At 40.2% G+C, this 23,118-nt stretch overlaps 1 protein-coding gene across 1 annotated transcript in view; it reads left to right on the top strand.

The window, feature by feature from the left end:
* The window catches only part of KIF6 (kinesin family member 6), a 177,621-nt gene that overhangs the window by 13,121 nt on the left and 141,382 nt on the right, over positions 1 to 23,118 (top strand). The window contains exons 4-6 of the mRNA XM_056852795.1: positions 8,142 to 8,289; positions 12,030 to 12,139; positions 19,617 to 19,746. Coding sequence (XP_056708773.1) covers positions 8,142 to 8,289; positions 12,030 to 12,139; positions 19,617 to 19,746 — 388 coding nt within the window. The remainder of the gene's footprint in view (positions 1 to 8,141; positions 8,290 to 12,029; positions 12,140 to 19,616; positions 19,747 to 23,118) is intronic.

Below are 23,118 nucleotides of genomic sequence, written 5' to 3'. Positions count from 1 at the left end.
GCTTCAGCTATTATGGGGTCAAGTAGTCTGAGAGGACTCATTTCTGTGCAGCCAGTATAACAAGATGAATTACTCCGGCATCCAGATAGAGAATCTGGACTAATCAGTTTTCTACGAATTAATCTTTTAAAACCATTAGCTCCAGATATCTTCAGGACCTATCAGATTAAAAGTTGTTTGCAACCTTTAATTTTTTGGTAGTAGAAATGAATTAATTGTGAGTTCTCTTCTTTGAACTAATACCAGCAAACCAGACAGAAATCTTCAAACAGTATTTATCTTTTATTCAAAAAAGAAATAATTCTCTTTTTTAGACAAGATGTTAGAAAATTGAAGCATGTGAAAATTAACCCCATAGCCACTGCAAAAACGAGTGTCAGAACTATCAAAGCTCCTACCATTTCTCTACCATATTAGAGTAAGTAAAATTTAAAGCAAACCAGATTTTGGGTTATTCACCTAAACTGCTTTTAGGAGTTTTTCTGTAAACCCAAGTGCATGACACACACAGAAATCTCCCCTAATCTCTTCTGAGAGTTCCATCCAGAGAAATCTGATTTGCTTATCACATCAGTGCATTGATATAGAAAAAATAACAATCTTATTCTGATTTATTTTCTAACTTAAATATGTATCTCTAGAAATGATTGGTTCTTAACTATTGATGAGAAACAGGTGCATCTAAAAGTACATCTGATACGTACTCTTTATCTTTTATAAAGCAAGATTAGAAGGCTAATTTTAACTCTTAATCTCTGTTGTGTGTCGTCAAGTCGCATCTGACTCATGGTGACCCTATGAATCGATAACCTCCAAAACACCCTATTGTTAACAGCCTTGCTTGGATTTTGCAAACTGAGGTCCATAGCTTCCTTTATAGGTCAATTGATCTCATGTTGGGTCTTCCTCTTTTCCTGCTGCCTTCAACTTTTCCTAGTGTTATTGTCTTTTCCAGTGACTCTTTTCTTCTCATAACTTGACCAAAGTATAGTCATAATTTCTAGGGAGAGTTCAGGCTTGATTTGATCTAGAACTCAGTGATTTGTCTTTTTGGCAGTCCACGGTATCTGTAAAACTCTCCTCCAAAACCACATTTCAAAGGAATCTACTTTCTTCCTGTCAGCTTCTTTCATTGTCCAACTTTCATACCCATGCATAGTAATAGGGAGTACTATGGCATGAATTAACTTGATCTTGGTCGCCAGTGACACATTCTTACACTTAAAAATCTTTTCTATCTCCTTGGCTAACCTTCCCAGTCTCAATCTTCTTTTGATTTATTGGTAGCCGTCTCCCTTCGGTTGATGATGGAGCCAAGGAATAGAAACTCCTGAACAATTTTAATTTTCCCATTGTCAACTTTAAAGTACAGTAATTCCCCAACAGATGCTGTGGCACACCCATTTCCTTTAAAACCCGTGGTAGCTTTTCATGATCCACACAGTCAAAAGCTTTGCTGTAATCTGTGAAATACAAGCTGATTTTCTTCTGAAATTCTCTCCAGTAACCAAAGTAAATTTGCAATATGATCTCTAGTGACACCTCCTTTTTTATTTAATTTTAAAATTAATTTTCAAAACAGAAAACCACCACCCAAACAACAACCCTTTTAAAAAACAAACATAGAAACAAAATAGAAAAAAACCCAACCCCCACCCCAAAAAACACAAAAAATTGAATTGGATTATTTAAGAGGGCTTAGTATTTAAGACATTTTTCAGTTTATATTACAATTACAGATGAGGGGGAATGCTCCTTCGTGTGCATTACAGTCCTGATCCAAAGCTGATCCCCAAGCACTTGGGATGCACAGAACCTCCAGTGTGCGTATCCAAAGTCTTCGTAGTGTCCTCAAGATTTTTGTATGGTGTCAAATCAGCTCTAAATTCTTTTACTTCTTTTACTGACACATTTTGTCCTGCATGGCAGTTGTGCAGATGGGCAGTTAAGATGCTGATGGTGAGGCCACAAAAAATGTACTTGGAGCAGTTCAGATCTAGCAGCAAGCCGTGGCACTCACAGCAAGAAAAAGCAACCCAGAACCCTGGTACCAGTTGTAGCTGGTACTTAATACTGTTTCATGTCCTAGCCTTGCCATAGATTCCTTTTTCTTTTCTGGAGTGCCTGTCCACACTAGGCAGAGTAGAATGGGCAAGGCATTCTAACATTGAATGGCTGGCTGAATAAACGTGGAGGTTCAGGTAGGGGAAGAACAACCAGCTATTTCCCTAAAAACCTGCTTCATGATTTAAGTGTTGAATTGGAGGAATCCTGTTCTTGCAGATATAGGCGCATGTGCTGTCCTCTGTTATACAGGGTTGTGAATAATCTTGAACATGGATTGTAGCTGGGATTCACAGATCAAAATCTCATGTACCTCTCCCCCTCCCCCGGGAGCTGGTAAGATGTAGTCTACCAGGAAACGGCCCAGTGGTTGAGAAACAATGATGTACTGGAAGAAATGATCTTTCTTGATCTTTTTATATCCTTTGGTCCACATGGTAAGAGGTGGTGAGTCTGTAACAGGCAAGCATGCATCGCGTCTTTATTCCTATTAATGTAGGTGACTTGTCACAGAGGTCTATAGGATCTATTACAGGATAGTGGGTGAAGAAAATAACACGCTTTTCAAATGCCAGTTTGACATGATTATAGGGTTTTTATTTAGCATACTTTGGGTTTGCTTTCTTTCTTACTTCCTTTTTACATTTGGTAAAAAAATGATGTGTCAGAATTGCAGTGATTAAAGTCTCTCTTTAAAAGGCTTTCAGCTGTGGAGCACAGATTTGGATTTGTGTAAGGATCTGTTAACTTTCTATCAAACTGCTATTATAGTACACAGTATCTTTAAGATTCATTTTGACACAAATGACATACTTTCCTGCTATTAAAGTTGCTTATAGATTACAATACGATGTGTGGCATTTTACTAAACACTTGGTATATAGAACATTTCACTCAAAAATTGCTTAACTTTTACAAGTTTACATAGTTTTAAACAGTTCAAATTAAACAAGAAATGTCACACACCCTTTTTCAGGCCAAGTGTCATAAATTTCTGTAGGAACGGATATATCCTGTATGTTTTTGTGCTGAAAAAAAAATCAGTGCTACTAGAAGAATGTAAATGGATATAGTTATGAAATGAAGAGTGTTGCTAAATTGTTTTTATGCTGCAAATCTGGCAGTGGGATAAAAATTAATGCTGAGACATTTTGTTTATTTTTATTAAAACACATTTGATCTCCAAATGAGAACATATTTAAGTGGAGATCTTCTCCAAAGGGAAATACTCTCAGTAACATTTGTCTGAAAAAGAAAGTTTGCCCTCCATTTTATCCTAAACATCGAGACTTGAGACTTGAACTTACCAACCCTTTGCCAATTTTCATTGAGCATCTATGATGGATCAGCGGTATGGTCAAACTATTGTAGAGACTTACATTTCTTTAACAGATTGCTTTCCCTAAAGAAGGGCTAGTGTATGCTTTAAAACATGGTCAGCCACTTACAGTGCCATCCTAGGCACAATACAGAACAAGCTCGGCTCCTGAACTCTCAAGATCTATAGGAGGTTTAAACTGCTAAAAATATATATAGTAACCACATTATCTATCTATCTATCTATCTATCTATCTATCTATCTATCTATCTATCTATCTATCTATCTATCTATCTATCTATCTATCTATCTATCTATCTATCTATCTATCATTTGCATTTATATCCCACCCTCATCCCCGGCAAGCCAGGCTCAGAGTGGGTCACAACATAATCATAAAACATCAATTAAAACATGCTTTAAAACTCATACTTCATATTACAATAAAACAAGATGGCATTTCATTCCAGTCGCAGCCACTAGACAGGCCTGGTCAGCAGTGGATCCCCAAACCAGGTTGGGGGAGGATGGGGAGGGCAGCAAATGATGATAGTGGAAAGACTTGCGGCTGCCCTCAGGTATAGGCCTGGCAGAACAGTTCTGTTTTACAGGCCCTGCAGAACTCATTGAGGTCTCGCAGGGCCCTGATGTTATTTGGTAGTCTGTTCCATCAGGCTGGGGCTGAAAAGGCCCTGGCCCTTGTTGAGGACAGCCACACACTCTGCAGGCCAAGGACCACTAGCAAATTGTTGTTACTTGAGGCTTAATATGGCTTAAAATAAGACCAGAATACCTGGTTTCCTTGGTTCCTTCCTCCCTGAACATAACCAATTTTGCTGGTACTGTTAGTTTTTCTTCCAATTAAGTTCTAAGCTACATGATCAACAAAACCACATGATCTGTCCTTTGCTGCATGTCAAGATTGCAGATAGGTTTTTGAACACTTGAAGTGTGTTTGTGTGAAAGAGACTTCATGACTACGGTTGCCAGGTTCCTCCTGGCAAACTGTGGGGGATGTTGGGAGGTGAGTACAGGGGGTGGCGATCTATGTTAGTGCGGGTTGACATCCCTTCTGCTGCCCCCTTGTTCCCCCAACTTCCCAGATGCCGGCTGCAAACTGGGGCTGCCCTACAGCACCTGGCTGGAGCTGCTGCAGCACCCTCACTCCAGCAGGCCCCCAGCGCTGCTCTGCTTGTACCCCGTCCTTGCCCATTTCTACCAGCCTGGAAAGTCATTGCTTGCTGGGGCCACACGGGGCCTTGCAGCACCTCCGTGAGGCTTCCCTGCCGAGACTGCCGCCTTTCCCCCTGCAAGCTTGGGCCCCACAGTTGCTCACTCACCTGGCAGCCTGTTTCTCCAGCTTCTGGGAACCTCCCTGGTTGCTTGGTCCTAGGGTTGCCAACCTCCAGGTGGTAGCAGGGTATCTCCTGCTATTACAACTGATCTCCAGCCAATAGAGATCAGTTCACCTGGAGAAAATGGCCACTTTGGCAATTGGACTCTATGGCATTGAAATACCTCCCCTACCCAAACCCCGCCCTCCTTAGGCTCCGCCCCCAAAACTCCCACCGATAGTGAAGAGGGACCTGGCAACCCTACTTGGTCCCCTCCTTGTGATGTCATTGCACACTGACGCAGATTGCTGCCCCCCTGCCTGCTTCTGCCCACCAAACAGCTGAGCATTGGCAGGCAGCAGCAGGAATCCCCAGGAGATTGCCTGCCATTAGTGGGCACCTAGGAACCCTCTTAATGACTGTGTTCTAGGGTTTTGCATGCTCCAGATTGGTGGTGTGTAGAAGGATACTAGGGGAAAGTAGCTCTGCTATAATTGATATGGCTTGTATTAATGTGATAGGTTATGGATGTCTCAAAGCATTCAGGCAGAGCTAGTAGGAGACAATTCCAAAATAAGTGAGTCTGGGAGCAGCCGTGAACTTACCAGGAGTCCAGGACATGCAAAAGGAAAAGCTGGCACCTCTGGCCACAGTCACCAGATTTTCTCTGCTCCTTGGGTAGCTCTGTGAGGGCCAGGAGAGGAGACAAACACAAGGTGGGTAGGAGACCTAGGCAGGCACAGCTCCAGGCCCAACCCAATGCCATGTAAAACTGGCAGAAAGGCCCCATGCAGGGAGGGCCTGGGGGTTGCTGGGTCTGGCATTAAGCTGACTCAGCAAGGCAGGCTCCCCAGGGCTGGCCATAATAAAGGTTGCACCCAGCTAACAACTGTGCCTTCCCTGTGCTTCTTTGTGAGGGCTTAATCCCACAGGAAGCAGGGACGGGTGAGGCTGTGGGCATAGCCAATAGGGCTAGCTTCATAAAAGCCAGGGACTTGGGCTAAGGAGGGAAGGGAACGTGGGAGGAAAGGAAGAAGAATATGGGTGACCTGAACCCCATCCCCTCTCAGTAGGGTTGCCAGGTCCTTCTTTGCCACCGGCGGGAGATTTTTGGGGTGGAGCCTGAGAAGGGCAGGGTTTGGGGAGGGGAGGGGCTTCAATGCCATACAGTCCAATTGCCAAAGCGGCCATTTTCTCCAGGGAACTGATCTCTGACATCTGGAGATCAGTTGTAATAGCAGGAGATCTTCAGCTAGTACCTGGAAGTTGGCAGTCCTACCCCTCAGAACTCAAATGTTCTGGCTCCAGGCAACCTTGGTGACACTACAGAGTCTCTCAAAGTGCTGTCGAGACGGGCAGATTCTGAATCTGGAAGCTAAAACGTAGAAAAGGTAGGGAGATTTGTGAGCAGTATTATTTGATACCACAAGGACACTCTTTTGTAAAACCCCTCCATTTCTTACAGCTGTCAGTTCAGTAAGAGTTCTCCAAGCTACACCTTTAAGGGTGAGAGTTGCCTTTTTTCATGTAAGGCTACATTGCCAAGGCTAAGAAGGTGGTGATTTGAACATAAAGAAAATAAAAATTGAACAGATGCCAGAACAAAACAAAAAGCACTCCTTGGTTTCATTTGCAACACCACTATGCCCAGAAAGGAATGTTAAACTAACTCTAAAGCTGACACAACGGTTTTATTCTCATAATGCTTTTGGATAGAGTGTAAAAAAAATATCTTGCAAACAAAGGTGGAATGTCTACCTAATAACTGGGCAGAAAATGAATGCTTCAGAAAACTGATATTTTTCTAGGGAGCAGATGCTGGCTTTCTTTGGCATCTTGTTGTGTGCATTTCTTTGGCATTTTGCTATTGTAGATTATACTGAGCCATCTGGCAACTGCTTAGGCTTCCAGATAAATGAGTTGGAGGCCCATTGCCTCTCTCATGGCATCAGACTAGCAGCTGACCTACACATGGCCCCTTCCCCTGAAAGAAGAAGAGGAAGGTTTTGCTTTTCTTAGCGTGACTTATTTATAACTATACTCATAAACAAGAATACGCATAAATGCTTTCAATGTTTTTTTTCTTTTACATAACCTCGTTTTGGGTCATTGAGCTGAGCTGATCTAGTAGAATTGCCTTTTGAAGTCGCATAAATCTTATCTGGAGAATAAGTCTTCCTCGATTATCAGTGTTTCTATTGATATGCTTATAAGTTGATGATGGCTTTATGGTGAAAAGTAATCTGAGATACAGTGTTTGCAAATTACAGCTGTGTATGTACACAGCTCCATCTCTTGTTTTGATTACTCTTTCTAGAATGAGAGAAAGATACTGGCTTAAAACAGTGCTAGATGGTCTAGAAGTAGCTTGAATATCATATGGAAAACCTCTGCACACAAAAACTACCCTAAAATGCCCATAGTAGGAGCAATTTATTTGCATCTAATATCATGATCAGTTAGTTCTTCTGAATTTCCAGCTTTCATTAACAAAAATGTGAGCTTTTTATTGCAGATATATAAAGGGGAATGAAAGCTGGGAATTCAAAGGAACTAGATCATGGTGATAGGTCATTATGTTATAGCTGTATAGCAATTATTACTCTACAGCAATAAAAAGCCTGGGATAAATCTAATGGTGTTGGGGGGGGGGGAGTGCAGCAAACCCATCCTGGGAAAGATTACAGCAAATCAGGGAGAAGCCTAGAAAGTGGATAAGTAGGAGATGATATAATGTGGATGCTTCCCAAGAGTCGACCCAGCTTGGATGCCAAGCTGGAACAAAAACTCTGTGTGGAAGCAAGTGTACACTTCCATCCGTTGTCCAACTACTACACCATTTTAACTTATTCCTACATATCTTCCAAATATATTTGTTCTTCATGGTTCTTGCTTAGTTTTGACATTTGATCTGGTCTCTTCCAAACTCCAAGTAGCTGGTTCAGCATGCACAGACAGCTCAATTCCACTTTTAAGTGTTCTTAGCATTCAGGAAATTACGTTGGAAGACTGTGGCTATTGGCAGGCCCAGGTTTACAGATGTCTGTTTGCTTGTCTTGTGAAGTACATTTTTTGCCATGACTGTGGTCTCTTTCTACCTCTTCCTCTTTCTTCCTCCCTCTTTTGTCCATCATCTTGTGAAGACATAGCATTACACAGGTATCTGAGCTGAGGTTCTTGGGCTGCTGGTTAGTACAATTGGAAAAACCAGTTCTTAGGCATGCACATTAAAGTTCATAAGCGTGTCTGATATTTAACTGCAGTGTGGTTTAAGAAACCTATTCATCTAAAACGTAAGCAATGCTCAGTCATGTCAACAAAGGTTTCTGTGGCTGCATAGTTACAAAGTGAATGTTTGTGAATTTATATTAGTTATCCATGGATAACATATAATGAATATTCTGTTGTACCTTCCTCCTTTTTAGTGCTCTAGCTGGCTACAATGGCACAATATTTGCCTATGGACAGACAGGAAGTGGCAAGACGTTTACCATTACTGGGGGAGCAGAACGTTACAGTGATCGAGGCATCATTCCAAGGACTTTGTCTTATATTTTTGAGCAGTTGCAAAAGGTAGAGGACACATTCTCTGCTCTTTCTCTTGAATACGATTCAGTGACCAAATGACGATATAACAAGTGAAATAATCTGACCATGATGCCCGAATTAAGCATAGCCTATGTGTTCCATCACCAGAATCTTGCTGCAGGTGACTGCAGGTTAATTTCGTCCCAGTTTGTTTAAATACTGTATTTTCTGGCGTATAAGACTACTTTTTAACCCAGGAAAATCTTCTCAAAAGTCTTATACGCCGGGTGTCATCTTATACGCCGGATGCTGAATTCCGAGCCAGACTGGAGAATCTCCCTGGGGAGCCGCCTCCGCTCTGTCCATGTCCCCGGGGGTTGAGCCGCCCCAGGAGGACCGGTGGTGGCCGCGGGGTTGGGGCGCAGTCCCGAGGGCTGGCCCCAGGCCGCGGACTCGGGTTGGGCCACTCTAGGAGGTCTGGGGGCGGCCGCAGGGTTGGGGCGCAGTCCTGAGGGCCGACCCTAGGCCGCGGACTTGGGACAATCCCAAACTCTAAATTTTAACTGTAAAAATGGGGGGTCGTCTTATACGCCCAGTCGTCTTGTACGCAGGAAAATACGGTAGTTAGATGCATGGATTAATTAGATTGTTTAAAAATATTGATTTTAATGTAAATTTTTTATATTGAAATGCAAAATCTGTGTTCAGATTAAATTACGTTTAAAATAATAATTCTGATTATAATGTTGGTGTTTTTTAGAAATGTAGGGTATTTTATTAACAATCGTGGGATCCACTCATGGTGGCGTAAGTAGTCTTAGCACCGGTGCGGGTGGCCCCAACGCCGGAGCAGCCCCTTCCTGGCCTCCTGAGGGCTGGAATGTACCCTGTTGGTCCAGGACTTGGCATTATACTAACAGAGGACCTTCTTGAGTTGCAGGTAGTTCTGCAGAGGAGTCCTCGAAGTCTCAAGAGGATGGTGTACTGCCATTTCATGGAACAAGGCGAGGACCTCCATTTTCTGGCATGTTCCTCTTCTTCCTCCATGGTGGTCTGTTGACGCAGTTCATGTAGCATATTTTCTCCATCTTCCATGTCTTTGGACCTTATAATTGGTAACAGAGATCAGAGTCCTGGCTATGTATTAAAGCATTATGGAAATATAACCGTTGCTGAATCATATGTCTTCAGGTTGAGAATTATCCAAATTATGCTTTCTGTGCCCTTTCTTTATTGTCAAATATATTTATGCAACATTGATGTATGACATAAGAGGATGATTCACTAACTCTAATGGAGCAAAGAAAGGGCACATACTCAGCAATCATTTTTGTTAACTGCACCTGCAGACCACATGAGCCAGGTAAATCTGTGAACAGAGAAATGCAGTAAAAGTATTTTGTCAAGAATATACTCTTCACTGGAGACTCTTTCCCACCTGTTTTGAATTCAGTGCTTTTAAGATGTTCAAAAAGGTATCTGGACCTGAAGGTCTATTTAATTCAATCCTGTAGAAGACTTTTAAGAGTGAATAGTACCATAAGGCACAGTTTTACAGCTGTTCCACAGGTGGAGCTGCCAGTGAATGTTTTGTTAGTAGGCTGCTTATAGACATGGCTGTATTATGAAGTACAGTGTTCCAATATTAAGATAGTTAAGTAAGGCTGTGTTCCTAAATCTGCTTACATGGAAAAACATCTCATTGACATCAGTAAGTCTCTCTTTCCATGGAAACAGTATTTAGGCATGTAGTCCTGAGCTCTCAAATGTGCCCCAGAGTGTATCTGTACTGGTCCTAGCAGTGTTAATACACAATTATTATTGATAGAAGCATTTTTGGTAGAAAATAGAGCACAGGTCAGAGAACTTTATATGATGCTTTCTTCTGTTGAGGTGAGAATTGGAGGGAGTGAAGAACCTTACTCATTGGTCATGCAGAACAAAACATAGTGAAACGTTATTTTACTAGTTGAGAGCAGATACATTCAAGAGGAGGTACATACTGAAGTTAAGCCTCTAAGACAGCCTGGCAGTTCAATATTTTTGTGCGGCAGGAAATGAAAGGCCCCTAGTAATCTTCCCATCGTATTCCACAGCACAGAAAATGAAATTTTATTTACGTTTTGAAATATCAGTTCTATCACTTCATTACCTATTGAGGAAAAGCCAAAAGGAAAAGTTTTATGCTCTTCCAAGTTCAGCTCTTTGTATATTCTTCTACCCTCATTGCCTAATCTAGTCAAATTGCTGCTGAATTAAGCTTTATTGGTTTATTTAATGTCTGGTTAAAAAGTGAGAATTGTGTTTCAAGTAGGCATATGTTTGTCTAATTTATGACATGTACCTGCCAGAATCTAAACTTAGATTACAGATAATTCTTTACTGATGGAATATTTCATTAGCAAAGTAGAATTCCATTTTACTCTATTGATAAAATCTCTTTTTTTACTAGGAAACCTGGTTTATGTAAATTTACAGAAACATGTTTATAAACCTATATCTCTGTTAAAGCCTGTATCAAAGTGGAAGTTTTAAAGGGGCTCAAGTAATTGCTAAGAGCTGTGCATTGTTCTCTTTGACCAATTTTAGGGGTCTTGTGGATAAGGACAGGATTTTGTGGTTTCCTTGTTGATGGTATGGCTGCAGATAAAGCACAGCAACAACAGGACAGATTTTCTCATGGTTTCCCTGCCCCGATCCCCCAGCAGAAACCACCCCACTCCCTGGGCTACCAGCACTTTTGCAAAAACAAATTTTTTTTTTAAATGGCACTAGAATACTATTATACCAAGATTCTGTTGTGACTGTAGGTAAAGTACGCTCTCTGACTTTCTACCATTCATTTTTTTTAAAAGCCTGTGGAGACAGGGTCAGAGAAAATGGCTGCCATGTGAGTTGGAAAATCCAGATTTTCCCACCCACACAGCAGCCATCCAGGCTTTACTGTGATCTTTTCCAAAGCTTCAGAGCAAAGCAGGTTTGAGAAAGACTGGAGAAAAGCCAGGGAAACCACTGGATGTGCACAAATTTATCACAATGCTATGGGGAAGTGTAGTATCCAAGATAGCATGTTATGAGTATAATTGTGAGATGTCTATGTACATTCACCCCACTGGGGCAAATGTATTTGAAAATATGCCCATAAAGATACGTTATGGATGCTTGGGTGGGCAAGTGTCAGCTTCCATTTACTTTCCAAGCAATTTGATCCTTCGGTCCTGTTTCCCCCCCCCCCCTCTTAATTGGGCTCTTGTCCTTTGCTCATGGTTGCTCAAGTTATAGAGTACTATTCAGTTATATAGCTGTCTTGGTTGTTGCTCCTTTTTGTCAGTACTGATTCATGATCCTTTCCTTCAAGATCTGTTAACTAGGGCATTGTTTGGTCCTTTAGAGTGATTTGTTGTGTTTGCTAGACATGCAGATTAGTTTGCGAGGAGGGTGGTGGTTGGTGGGATTAATTACTTTTATGATGCCTTGCTAAAGGAGGAATAAGTGTTGCTATTTCCCGTCCAGTGTCTGTGTGAAAGGAGCCTTTGTGTGTGTTTTCTCAGGTGAAAGGTTGTGAGTTCTCCAAAACAGTCTATTAATGTCCCTTTGAACTTTCAAATGGAACATCTCCTGCTTAATCCATCAAGAGACAAGCTTCAAATTTAACTCAAATTGAAAATGTGCCCAATGAAGGAGATACGGTAAAGAGAAAAGTAGCCACAAAACTGTACTGGCGATGTACCTTGGAGTTTTATACAACTATTTATAGCTGATCTTTTTCATTGTTTTTAATTCAGGACAGCAGCAAAGTATACACAACACACATTTCCTACTTAGAAATTTATAATGAGTGTGGTTATGATCTACTGGACCCAAGACACGAAGCCTCCAAACTGGAAGATCTACCGTGAGTTTACAGATTTTTTAACATCAGCAAGACCCCTTTTTCCTCCTGTTAAATCACAAAAAGAAACACATGGATATTTTAACCTGCAGTAGATAACCTACTGTATCCCCCTGTGTCACTGGGTTTACACTTTATTCTTTATGAGAAATTTATTTTCCCCATTTTTTGACAATACGACAGTATAGCATTGCATCGCATCAAAAAGAGCAGATTCATCTAATGGGAAATATCTTTTGATTTTCTGTTTAACAGGGATTGTGGAAGATCAGAGGTCTGTGTTTACAGAAATCTCTCATTTTTGTTGTGCAATGACAGCTGTTTTGTGCACAGTCTTCAGGAGTCTAAATTCTATATGGTGGCATGTAATCAAAATGTAATGATCAGTAGAAACTTGAAATGACCATATGGTTTTCCTAGACAGAGATGCAATGTAGGCTTTGTGATGCTTCTCTCCCACCCACCCCCAGTGCCTGACAGGCCACCCTGCACAGGCAGCCAGCCCATTAGCAAATGAATGAGGCTAGGGTTGCCAACCTCCAGGTAGTAGCTGTAGATCTCCCGCCATTACAACTGATCTCCAGCCGATAGAGATCAGTTCACCTGGAGAAAATGGCTGCTTTGGAATTGGACTCTATGGCATCGAAGTCCCTCTCTTCTCCAAACCCCGCCCTCCTCAGGCTCGGCCCCCAAAACTTCCCGCCAGTGGCAAAGAGGGACCTGGCAACCCTAAGTGAGGCCCAGCCCTACTCAGAAGCTAGGGAGGAAGCCATTTTGGTGATAGAAAATTGAACTCAGTAAATTGGTTGCTGAAGAGAACAGGAAGGAATTTTTATCATGCTTCCTTGTGTGCTGTTGTTCATAATGTTTACCTCTGCCACCTCTTTTTTTTTAACGTTGCCAGTTTCTTTCTGTCACGGTATCTGTGAAACCCAGCTATCTTTTTAAAGGATATAATGAGGTACAAACTAGGCTTTGAGGCATGATAATATGATTCCAAGAACAGGACCCCTCTTCTTACCTCTTTACTCAAATCTCGTTTCTGCCTCTCTTCTTATTTATTCGAAAAAATTGTGTGCCACCTCTTCAGAGAACCTGCTTGAGGGGGCTTACAAAGTAAAACAATAAAAACACTAAATGCCATAAAAGTTGTTAATTTTTTTAAAAGTATTTTTTCAAGCTCCTAGAAAATTCTGCTGATTTCTAAGGTTTGCAAAAATTGCTGCACTTGTGATGTGGTATAAATAAACACTAATAAGGCAATCCTAAGCACTTTCCCCTAAGTACAATGGGAGTAAGCCCAATTGAAAAGACTTTAGTGGGATTCTGGGTAGACCTGTTCAGTATTGCTCTGTAAACCTGTTAATACACTTTGACTTAACAAGTGGGTTCTAGGGAGTGGGTGAGTAGGGATAGCAGAGTACAGCACAGGTAGAATTAAAATGGGGAGGGAATTGGTTCAATAAACTGAGAGGCTCACTCTGCGGAAAAGAAATATCCACCACAGTGTAGAAGTAGAGAGATGTGGGAAAGGGAAGTAATGTCATAGAATTAGGCTGAGATCCTGTTGTGCCCACAGTCTTAACAATCAGTCACAACAACTGCTTGCTCATGAATTCTGTTAATGTACAAAATCCTCAAACTTAGAGTCATATGTTAATCATCTAAGGTTTCTTGATATATATATTTAAAAGAACATTTATATCTTGTTCAGTCCCTCATTTTGAAATCGCCGTAGATGAAGCAAGAATAAAATTGCCCTTCTATCTTGGTGAGTTATTAACACGGACCTCTCAGGATATTAACTAGGCTCTTGTAATATTAAAATAGTATATACAGTATTGAAAATCCATGTATTTTTCTTGGGTGGAAATCCATGTGGTGCTGTGAGGGAAGGGGAAGGAAATGGGCGGCACCTGTAATGAGCTGCCCCTTCCTTGGCCATCAGTATTTGATAACACTCTCTTTGTACATGGGAACTAGAAACACATGCATAGCAATGTACCAGAACATGATTTCTTACTTTCAGGTGCACACCATGCTTTCCAATTTTCCTATGTCTGGTGGTCACATGATGCCAAGTACCTTCCTTGCACTTGTCCTTTTCTTTCATTCTTTTCCCCTTTCATTGGCTTTGTTGGGAATTTAATACTGCCCTGTTGCTAGAGACATGGTACACTATCACATATTAGCTCCACAGTGCCTTACCTTCTTTTCGCAATGCTTTACAGTGTGGGACATCTTATAATCCTGCAGTTTGATTGGCTAATACTTTACTGGAAGCAGTCAGCCTTGCTGGAGATGGTTGCCTCACTTATAACCCGTGTTTTGGGTTTGGATCATTATGCCAATGTATGAATTGAGGTGCAACAGCCACTGTCATCAGGCATGGCAAAACAGTTTTGTTGGACAGAAGTAGGTATAGGCCAGCACTGTTCTATTGCTGTTTATTGTTCCAGGTAATGTGGTTCAATCAAGTTTAGGCACAGTGCTCTTTTGTCTTACCAAACTGGTTTCTAACAAAAGAGGTCAATCGTGATGGGTAGCCAAGACTAACAAAATTTCTGGCAGGGTATGAGCTTTCGTGAGCCACAGCTCACTTCTTGTATCTGAAGAAGTGAGCTGTGGCTCACGAAAGCTCATACCCTGCCAGAAATTTTGTTAGTCTTAAACACCTTCAGGCAGGGGTGTCAAACATAAGGCCCGGGGGCCGGATATGGCCCCTTGAGAACTCTTATCAGGCCCGCGAGCTGGCCGAAGCAGCCACCCCCCCTCCCGAGGTGTCAATGATCAAAGACTATTAAATGGAAGAAAATACTGTAAGAGTGTTGTTGTTTTCAGAATGTTTGCACTTTAAGTAAAACTAATATCATTAGTTGGGTTTGCCTGTGTCTTCTATCAAGTTTGTATCTCAGGTACCTAGCATTAAATTTTATGGTACTCCTGGCCACGCCCGATCAAGTGACATTTATGTCATATCTGGCCCTTGTTTGAGTTTGACACCCCTGCCTTCAGGTATCTGAAGAAGTGAGCTGTGGCTCACGAAAGTGCATACCCTGCCAAAAAGAGTTCAAGTTTTCTTTTTTCACATGACACCCCGTATGCTGAAGTAGTAACTAAGCCTGCTTCTAACACCAGTGTTCATCAGGGAACCCCAACCCCCCCCTCAGTTTGTGTAGGTCTGAAGGCTGTCAGCTGCCTAGATTCTAGGAATCTTCCCATATATCTTCCCTGTACAGAATCCCACAAGGATAGGTAATACAATCCTCTGCTTTCCCTGCTGTTTTCTCTCTCAAATTTGCATGTTACTGTTATACAAGCATGCATGGACATTTAGAATATTTATTTAAACCATTTTGGTCCCACTTTTTCTCCTCAGTCAGTGCAGTGAACATTCTAGTATTTGGTGCTTTATTTGTCCTCGGTATTAATTTGACTGTTTAATTGATTTTGTTCCACTCAAACCATCAATTTCCCAACATTTCCAAATGTCAGTTTTTCTTCCAAAGTTGCTTACGAATCCTGCCTTAAAAAAAAAAAAAAATCCCTAAACAGAAAGTGGTGGTTTGAGTCCAGATTTAGACAGTCTTCTAGCTGGTTGTTGGATTCAAAGTCCTCAGTTCCTTTATAGGGCAGGAGTGATGGCTGGCAGTGAAGCTTGGCAGTTTTGTGTAAATTCTGGTTCTCAGTATTTATACTTCCCCTTCATCTTGGAGGATGCTGAGGTCACCCTAAAATGTTCTTCTGTCTACTTCTGTTATTAGAGACATGGGAGCAATAATACACAGAATACTGTCATCTCATAATCAGTTTGCGATGAGCCGATGTCAGGGACAAACTACCAATGTCAGTGACAAACTGGCCTACCCATTCCAAGGATTTGTTTATACTAGGCTGGTTACTCACTACTAATTCCCTCGTTATGTGTTGATTCAGCTTTCCACCTCCATTGTAAATTAGTCTGTTTTGATTTGTTTGTTTGGTTTGTACACGATTGCGTGTCAGATCCTATTCAGATATATAAAATCAATGTGGCACTTTTGTTCTTGGTAATGCATATATAGTTTTTCAGTGGCAAATGTAAGTCCTGAGATCTAATCTGTGAAGCAAAAGTTTGAGATGGTGGGGCAGGGGAAAGGAAAAAGAACCCTATAGCATATCAAGCAAGCAACCTCACAAGACATGAGTGTGTATTAATGTTTTTAAAGATACAGATGTTGCTTCTATTATTTGGGTTTTTAAACCTCACATTTTTTAAAACTGTTTTTATTTTTCTGCAAACCTGTGACTTACCCCAAATTTGTGGTGGTGGTGGGGAAAACCTCTATCTGTACTTGGCCCCATTTTGAAGATTTTTTAATCCACACTCTGGAGCTGTTGGTCAGAATTTGATATGTTGATTATTGTTCATTGGGCAAGCACACAGGACTCTAGCAGATTTATGATATGGCCTTCTAAACAGGTAGGGCTGTTCATCTTTACTGAACAAACACCCATGAGACCATTTTCTGACATGTGCTACACAGAGTAATATAGAACTCAAATAGAATTAAAGCCTATTAGCAAGTTATAAATGTGGTCAGTTTGGAACTGTATTTTGCACCTCATTTTTCTGTGAGAATACTTTGTTAATAAGGCTGCATTATTTTGCACAGCGCATCTTCCCTAAAGGAAGGATGATCCAGGTGTCCCATTTTCCTCCAGCTTCCTCCAGAACAACCAGACACTGGGGGCAAAGATGGTCTCTCTTTTTGTTGGATAAATTACCTTTAAGAAATGTTTTTGGTCTTAATGGTCACACCAAGGCAAGGAGGTGTGATTTCCGAGTAACCCTTGTCGTCGTCTTCTTTTTTTCTTGCCTCAGGACCAGTCTCCAGCTCTATTCCGTGGAGCAGGATCCTTCTAAAGTCCTATAGCTGCTTCTGCTGGCCTTATATCCTTATTGTAAGGTTAGGCACTGAGGTGGCTGCACCTTGCTGGAACAGTCTGCTGTTCTCCCTCCTGGTCAGGAATATTTTTACCCTTGCTCCTGGGAGGTTATGGTCTCCTTAGGTTGGGAAAACTCCAGGCCTTTGCTTCTCCAAGGCTTTCTGCTAGCCCCAGCATAATGACCTTTCTTTCCTCTGCAGTTCTTCCTGCTTCTGCCTTTTAACCACTTCTGCCCTGTAATTCCCACTTCCTGCCTCTTTTTCCCTACTCCTGAACTTGTGTTTATTCCTGAGTAGGTTAGTACTGGTAATCCTGCTCCGTGGTGAACACTGGGGGCCTGATATGACTCTCACTCCTCTCTGCAGCTGAACTGTTGTTTCTCTTCAAGTTGTTCCTTTGCTCCCTTCTTTCTCCCCCTTCCCTTCTTGGGGTGCTAAACGATGTGACGCTCCCCCTTTAGTTTCATTAGCTGAACTTTGAACTTCTTCACTTTACCTTAGGCTTGCCAACCTCCAGGTAGTGAAAATCTAATAAATCGCTACTTATGCTGTAACAACAAGAGTTTAGTATAACGTCAGCACAGACTCAATACAATGTCAATTTCATTTACTGAAACAATAATAAACACAATAAAGTACAATCTTTTACCATAATAATAAAAAATCCTCAGTGGGAACACAAATATATAACAAAGGTTGCTACACCAAACTAATTAAGAAACCGGTTACTTCACCGGAAAATCTCAGTCACCAGTCTGTCCCTTCGTAAATAATAAAGATATAATTTCCACAGTTAGCAAATAGTAGAATAAATCCAGAGCGTAGTGTATTCTTCACGAATCCAAAGGAACTTCCAAACAAAAATCTTGTAGTGAAGTTATTCAACGCTCATCACCATAATGCGCAGAAATGAAGGGCAAGATCCAGGATTTGAAAGAGTTCCAAACAAAATAGATCCAAACTTTTTCGTAATATCAAGTTAAAAGAATATTTTGGTGGACGTATTGGGAGTACTGGCAGTTACAGCCTATTTTTTTTTTATAATAATTTTATTGGTTTTTATAATACAAATTTTCCATGATAGTAAACAACAATAAAAGCAATATGAAATTCAAAATTCTAACTCTATGTTGTTATGGTTTCTTGAATTCATAACAAAAAAAACAAATTAAAGGAAAATTTACGACTTCCCCATCACCTCTCTCCACCTCTTAATAAAGTATTCATCCCATCGTAATTGGTCTGATCTTAACTATCATAAATTCATTTAACTTTCATAAAACATCTTCTATTAATATAAATGATTATAACTCTTGATATTAATTGTGTCCTCTAGATCAGATTAATAAGTATTCTTCCATTTTCCCCAGTTTTAATTTATATTCACAATATTTCATCCAATCCTCCCATTCCCCTAAAAATCGAACATTGTCTTTTTCATTTAAAATGGCTGTAAGTTTTGCCATTTCCACCAATTCAAACATTTTCCCAATCCAGTCTTTTTTCTCGGGAATTTCTGCCCCTTTCCATTTTGCTGCATAAAGCAGTCTCGCAGCTGTTGTAGCATAGATCAAAAAAGTTCTTTGTATTAGCAAATCATCAGGTATCATACTTAATAGCATCATTTCTGGTGTTTTGGGTATATTTTTTTGTACTATTAATCTCAATTCATTGTAGATCATATCCCAAAAATCTTTAGCTTTATCACAAGTCCACCACATATGATAGAAGGAACCAATTTCCTTATTACATTTCCAACACTTAGGGGATGTCACTTTATATATCTTTGCAATCTTCTTAGGTGTTAAATGCCATCTATACATCATTTTATAAATGTTTTCTCGAATTGATTGCGCATTTATTCCTTTCAAATCTTTTGACCATAGTCTTTCCCATTTATTTAAAGCAATATCATGTCCCATGTTTTGAGCCCAGTCGATCATAGTTGGTTTAATTGTCTCCTGCTCACAATATATTGTTAAAAGTAGATTATAGGCAGTTACAGCCTATTTAAACCCAAATCCACCTTCATTCCCAAAAACCTTGATTCCCAAGTGAATGCATTTCAGGCTTTAGTACTAAGGGACATTGATAAGTTGGAGAAACGAAGGAGGTGGAGACAGGATCACACTAATTTTTCTTCCGAGCAAATGAAGATCTTACAAGGAATCTCCTCTGATCCTACCATTACCTGTATTCCGGCTGATAAAGGAGGGGCATTGGTAGTAGCTGGAGATCTCCTGCTATTACAACTGACCTCCAGCTGTTAGAGATCACCTGGAGAAAATGACCGCTTTGGCCATTGGACTGTATGGCATTGAAGTCCCTCCCCTCCCCAAACCCTGCCCTCCTCAGGCTCCGCCCACAAAACCTCCTGCTGGTGGTGAAGAGGGACCAGGTAACCCTAATTTTATCTGTTGCCTCCAAGATCATGTTGCTGTCAATATGTTTGGTTGCATTCATTTTTATTTGGAATAACGCCTGGTCTAGAGTTCGTACTCAAAATACCAAAAACATTTAACTCAGTCTCTTTTGTTGCCTTTTTCTTGCAGAAAGGTGACAATAATGGAAGACCCTGATCAGAACATTCATCTGAAACATCTCTCTTTGCATCAAGCAACCAATGAAGAGGAAGCACTTAACCTTCTTTTCTTAGGAGACACCAACAGGATGATTGCAGAGGTGAGAATTCTGGGCCAAACCAATAACTTCATCAGTTTATTCAGAATCAGTTTGTTTAAGCATTCCAATAGAACTGACCTAGTTAGTGTAAGTTAGGAGAATTCGGTATGTTAGTGGTTTCCTCATATTTTTATACACATGATGAATCGTTTCATAATCATAAAAACATATTTTGCCTCCCTTGATTCTGATTTGCTTTCTGAATTTGTACTTTTTATTGTATGATGTGCGTATGTATAATTACTGAATTAAGGGATCTTTAGCTAGACTAAATGCTAACCCCTCTATGGTTATGCAAGGCAGAATTTTGAGCATACCGTACCCAGAAAGGACTTGTCCTTGCTCTTCTGGCTCTATTTATTCATTAGCTCATGCCCTTTTGGAATGCCGCTTTTATGAGGAACTTAGATCACATTATAACTCTCCCCTTTTAATATATAAATCTAATTCCTCTGTGTCTGCCATAATGCCTTTTCTGCCATAATGTTTTGCTGCTAGCCGGAATAATCTCAAATTTCAGATCCTGGCTATGAGAAAGTGTCTGGGTTGATGAGGTGGGGGGAGGGAAAAAGTGGTGATTCAAAACTTTGAACTTGCCTGCATTCTGCTTCCGCTGTACTGATTGAAGACATAGGTGTGCTGCCTTTGTGCCTCGATTTATTCTGAATGATGTGAATCTAAAGCAGCACAGAATATTCATATATAGTACTATCATTCTGGGTTCTTTAAATGTTCATTTAACTTGCTTGTTTAATTTACCTGTGTGTGAGCACATTATTAGATGGATATGGCTAACTGCATAAAAGAATAGTTACCACATTTCTTCATGCCATATGGAATTTCTGCTGTGTAACTTTTTATCAGCTATGGTGAAGATAACTTTAAAGGTCCACATGATACTGAATCACAATGATTCAGTATCTCTTGCTTTGCAAGGAAAGTTCAGTGAATGTTCAACCCATGGATTAACATTAATTGGGTGAACATGATTTTGAGGTTTGCCAAATTAATGCTAGTTGGTTATTTGAGCACACAGTTGGACCCTTGACACAATTCACTTCTATATGGGTATTACCAGCTGTTTTTAGACATATCCAGGTACAATGGTAGAAGAAAAACCATGTGTGAAACGAAAAAGTAAGAGTGGGGAACAACATGCTACACCTCAAGTATTATTTATGTGTATTGAATATAACTATAAGTCCTCACAATGTGATGCATGTTCATAAAGGCTAAGCAAAGACTACTTAAATCACTGGTGGGTATCTGACACCATCCTGTTCAACAGTGAAGCCTGACGTTGAACAAACTTTTGTCAAATTTTCAAACTCAACACAAAAAGATTTCTGGCATCTGGAAAACAAGAATTTTTAGCAAAGTTGAAGGTCTTATTTTGGCTTATGTAAAATGTCACTGTCTGGGTTTTTAAGAGTATGTGCGTGTTAATATGAACTTTGAATATCTGATTATTTTATCATGCAGAAGAGCAGCAAAATATGTTTTGGTTTTTAACCTGACAGTTTTCAATTTGTTTCTGAAGAAGTAGTGTACTACCAGAAGGACTTAGTAATCACTTTTTAAAATGAAGTTACCAACTTCGTATTGATACAGACAAATTCAGAAGTTGTTATGGTAACCAGGAAACATCTGCTAAACATAGGCTTGGAGTACATAGTCTAGTTCTTATGGCTTATTTTCATGTCCTTTCAGCAGAGCAAAGTTTTTCAGGAAAAGTTATTAAGAAACTTACGTGCTTGTACATTCAGAGCACTAGAAGCAATCACAAAGCAGTAGCAAGTGCTAATGGTTTTATTTATTTATTTATAGTCCACATTTCTCACTTGGATTTTTTGTGAAGTTATTAACAAGAATTGCATATTCCAAGTAAAAACAAACAAACAACCTCTTATGTGGTATTTAATTTTTTGAAACGACTTACATTTTCTAACCATGGATAGGCTTTTACCTGATGAAAAATATGGAGAAAAATTCAGACCTTATAACCTTTTAATGAATGTCTGTTTGCTCTAAGTAGTGTAATTGCTTTTCATTAGGAAACTAATATGGCATAATCATGGGAGCATAATTAGTCTCAGACATGATCCAAAGAAGCATTATCTGAACAATATGTACGTGTAATGTAGAACTGTATGTTTAGCTGGACTTTGATGTGATGCATTTCCTACCAGTTTTTAAAACAGTTGGTATCTTTGTAAGAGAGAGTGTATGTTTGGGTTACAGCTGTGGATTATTTTTAATTGTAAGTCTTGAAGCATCTCTCTGATAACAACTGTCATTGTTATTCCCAGTCAATTAGAAAGCTGTAATTAGTATGTTGTGTATTTATGATTTTTAAGCTGGCCTAAGAAGGGCCTGTGATTGTATTTGCATTGACTCCATTTCATCTTTCTGCACTTGACCTTTTCTATTTTGGGCAGATCTACACATTCAGTAAAAGCACTCAGGGAGTGTACCACTTCTGAGTGTTCATGGCGACTGCCTACCTTATTTCTCCCTTTTGTAAATAACACCCGGTTTGGACATACAGCTTTTGAGGGGAAAGTGCTCTAGCCTAGCCAGGACTTCGATGTACTTGTTTTCTATTCACAGGGAGATTTTGACATGGAAGAACTTGCAAATATGCAATTCTCCACTAGCATTCTGAAGTGATTTGGTCCCATGGGGATTCAGTCCCATGGGGGGGGGATTGTATCATCCTGATTCTCTGAAAGTGTAAATTGGGTCTGATATATACGTGTAAATGTTTTTAAGCTCTGTTTTATATCATTTTTTCAAAGAGTCAAGAAACACATCTCAGTTTCGTATAGTCAAAGGCTTAGGGCTGCATCAGGTTATTTTCAAGAGAATTAAAGGTAGTTCTCACAGGAATTAAGCTAATGAAGACATTGCTCTTGACTCTTGTAGAAAGGATCCTCAGGAAAATAATTTTGTTAATTTTGTTAGCCGACATAGTTGTTTGAAGAAAAACTGTATTGTGTCTTCATTCTATTACTTCACAACTTGGCAATTTCTTGGGACAAGGAAATGTCCAATGGTGGATATCCTGGTGGATTTCACTCTTTATTCCACTCAGCCAACACAAATGAAATGTATCTAAACTTAAGTGTGTGGTTACTGTTTACAGTGCTTGTGAAATTATGTAGGTCTTGTAATCTGTAAAAAAGCGTTCTGGTTTGAGTAGTTCTTTGCAGGACTTTATTTACCATTCCTCTCCTTCCCCCCAAAGGCTGGCATGCTCAATGTTCAGAAATCTCAAATCTTGTTTTGTTAGGAAGTTAGATCAAAGGGGGCATGCAATTCGGTCTCCAACTAAGTATTCATTTTTCCCTAATGCAAACGTAGCCTAGTTTA

Source organism: Euleptes europaea, chromosome 7 (genome assembly GCF_029931775.1).
Source record: "Euleptes europaea isolate rEulEur1 chromosome 7, rEulEur1.hap1, whole genome shotgun sequence".
In the NCBI taxonomy this organism is placed as follows: domain Eukaryota; kingdom Metazoa; phylum Chordata; class Lepidosauria; order Squamata; family Sphaerodactylidae; genus Euleptes; species Euleptes europaea.
Note: the sequence above shows the minus strand (reverse complement) of the source record. Positions and strands in the feature narration are given on the sequence as shown.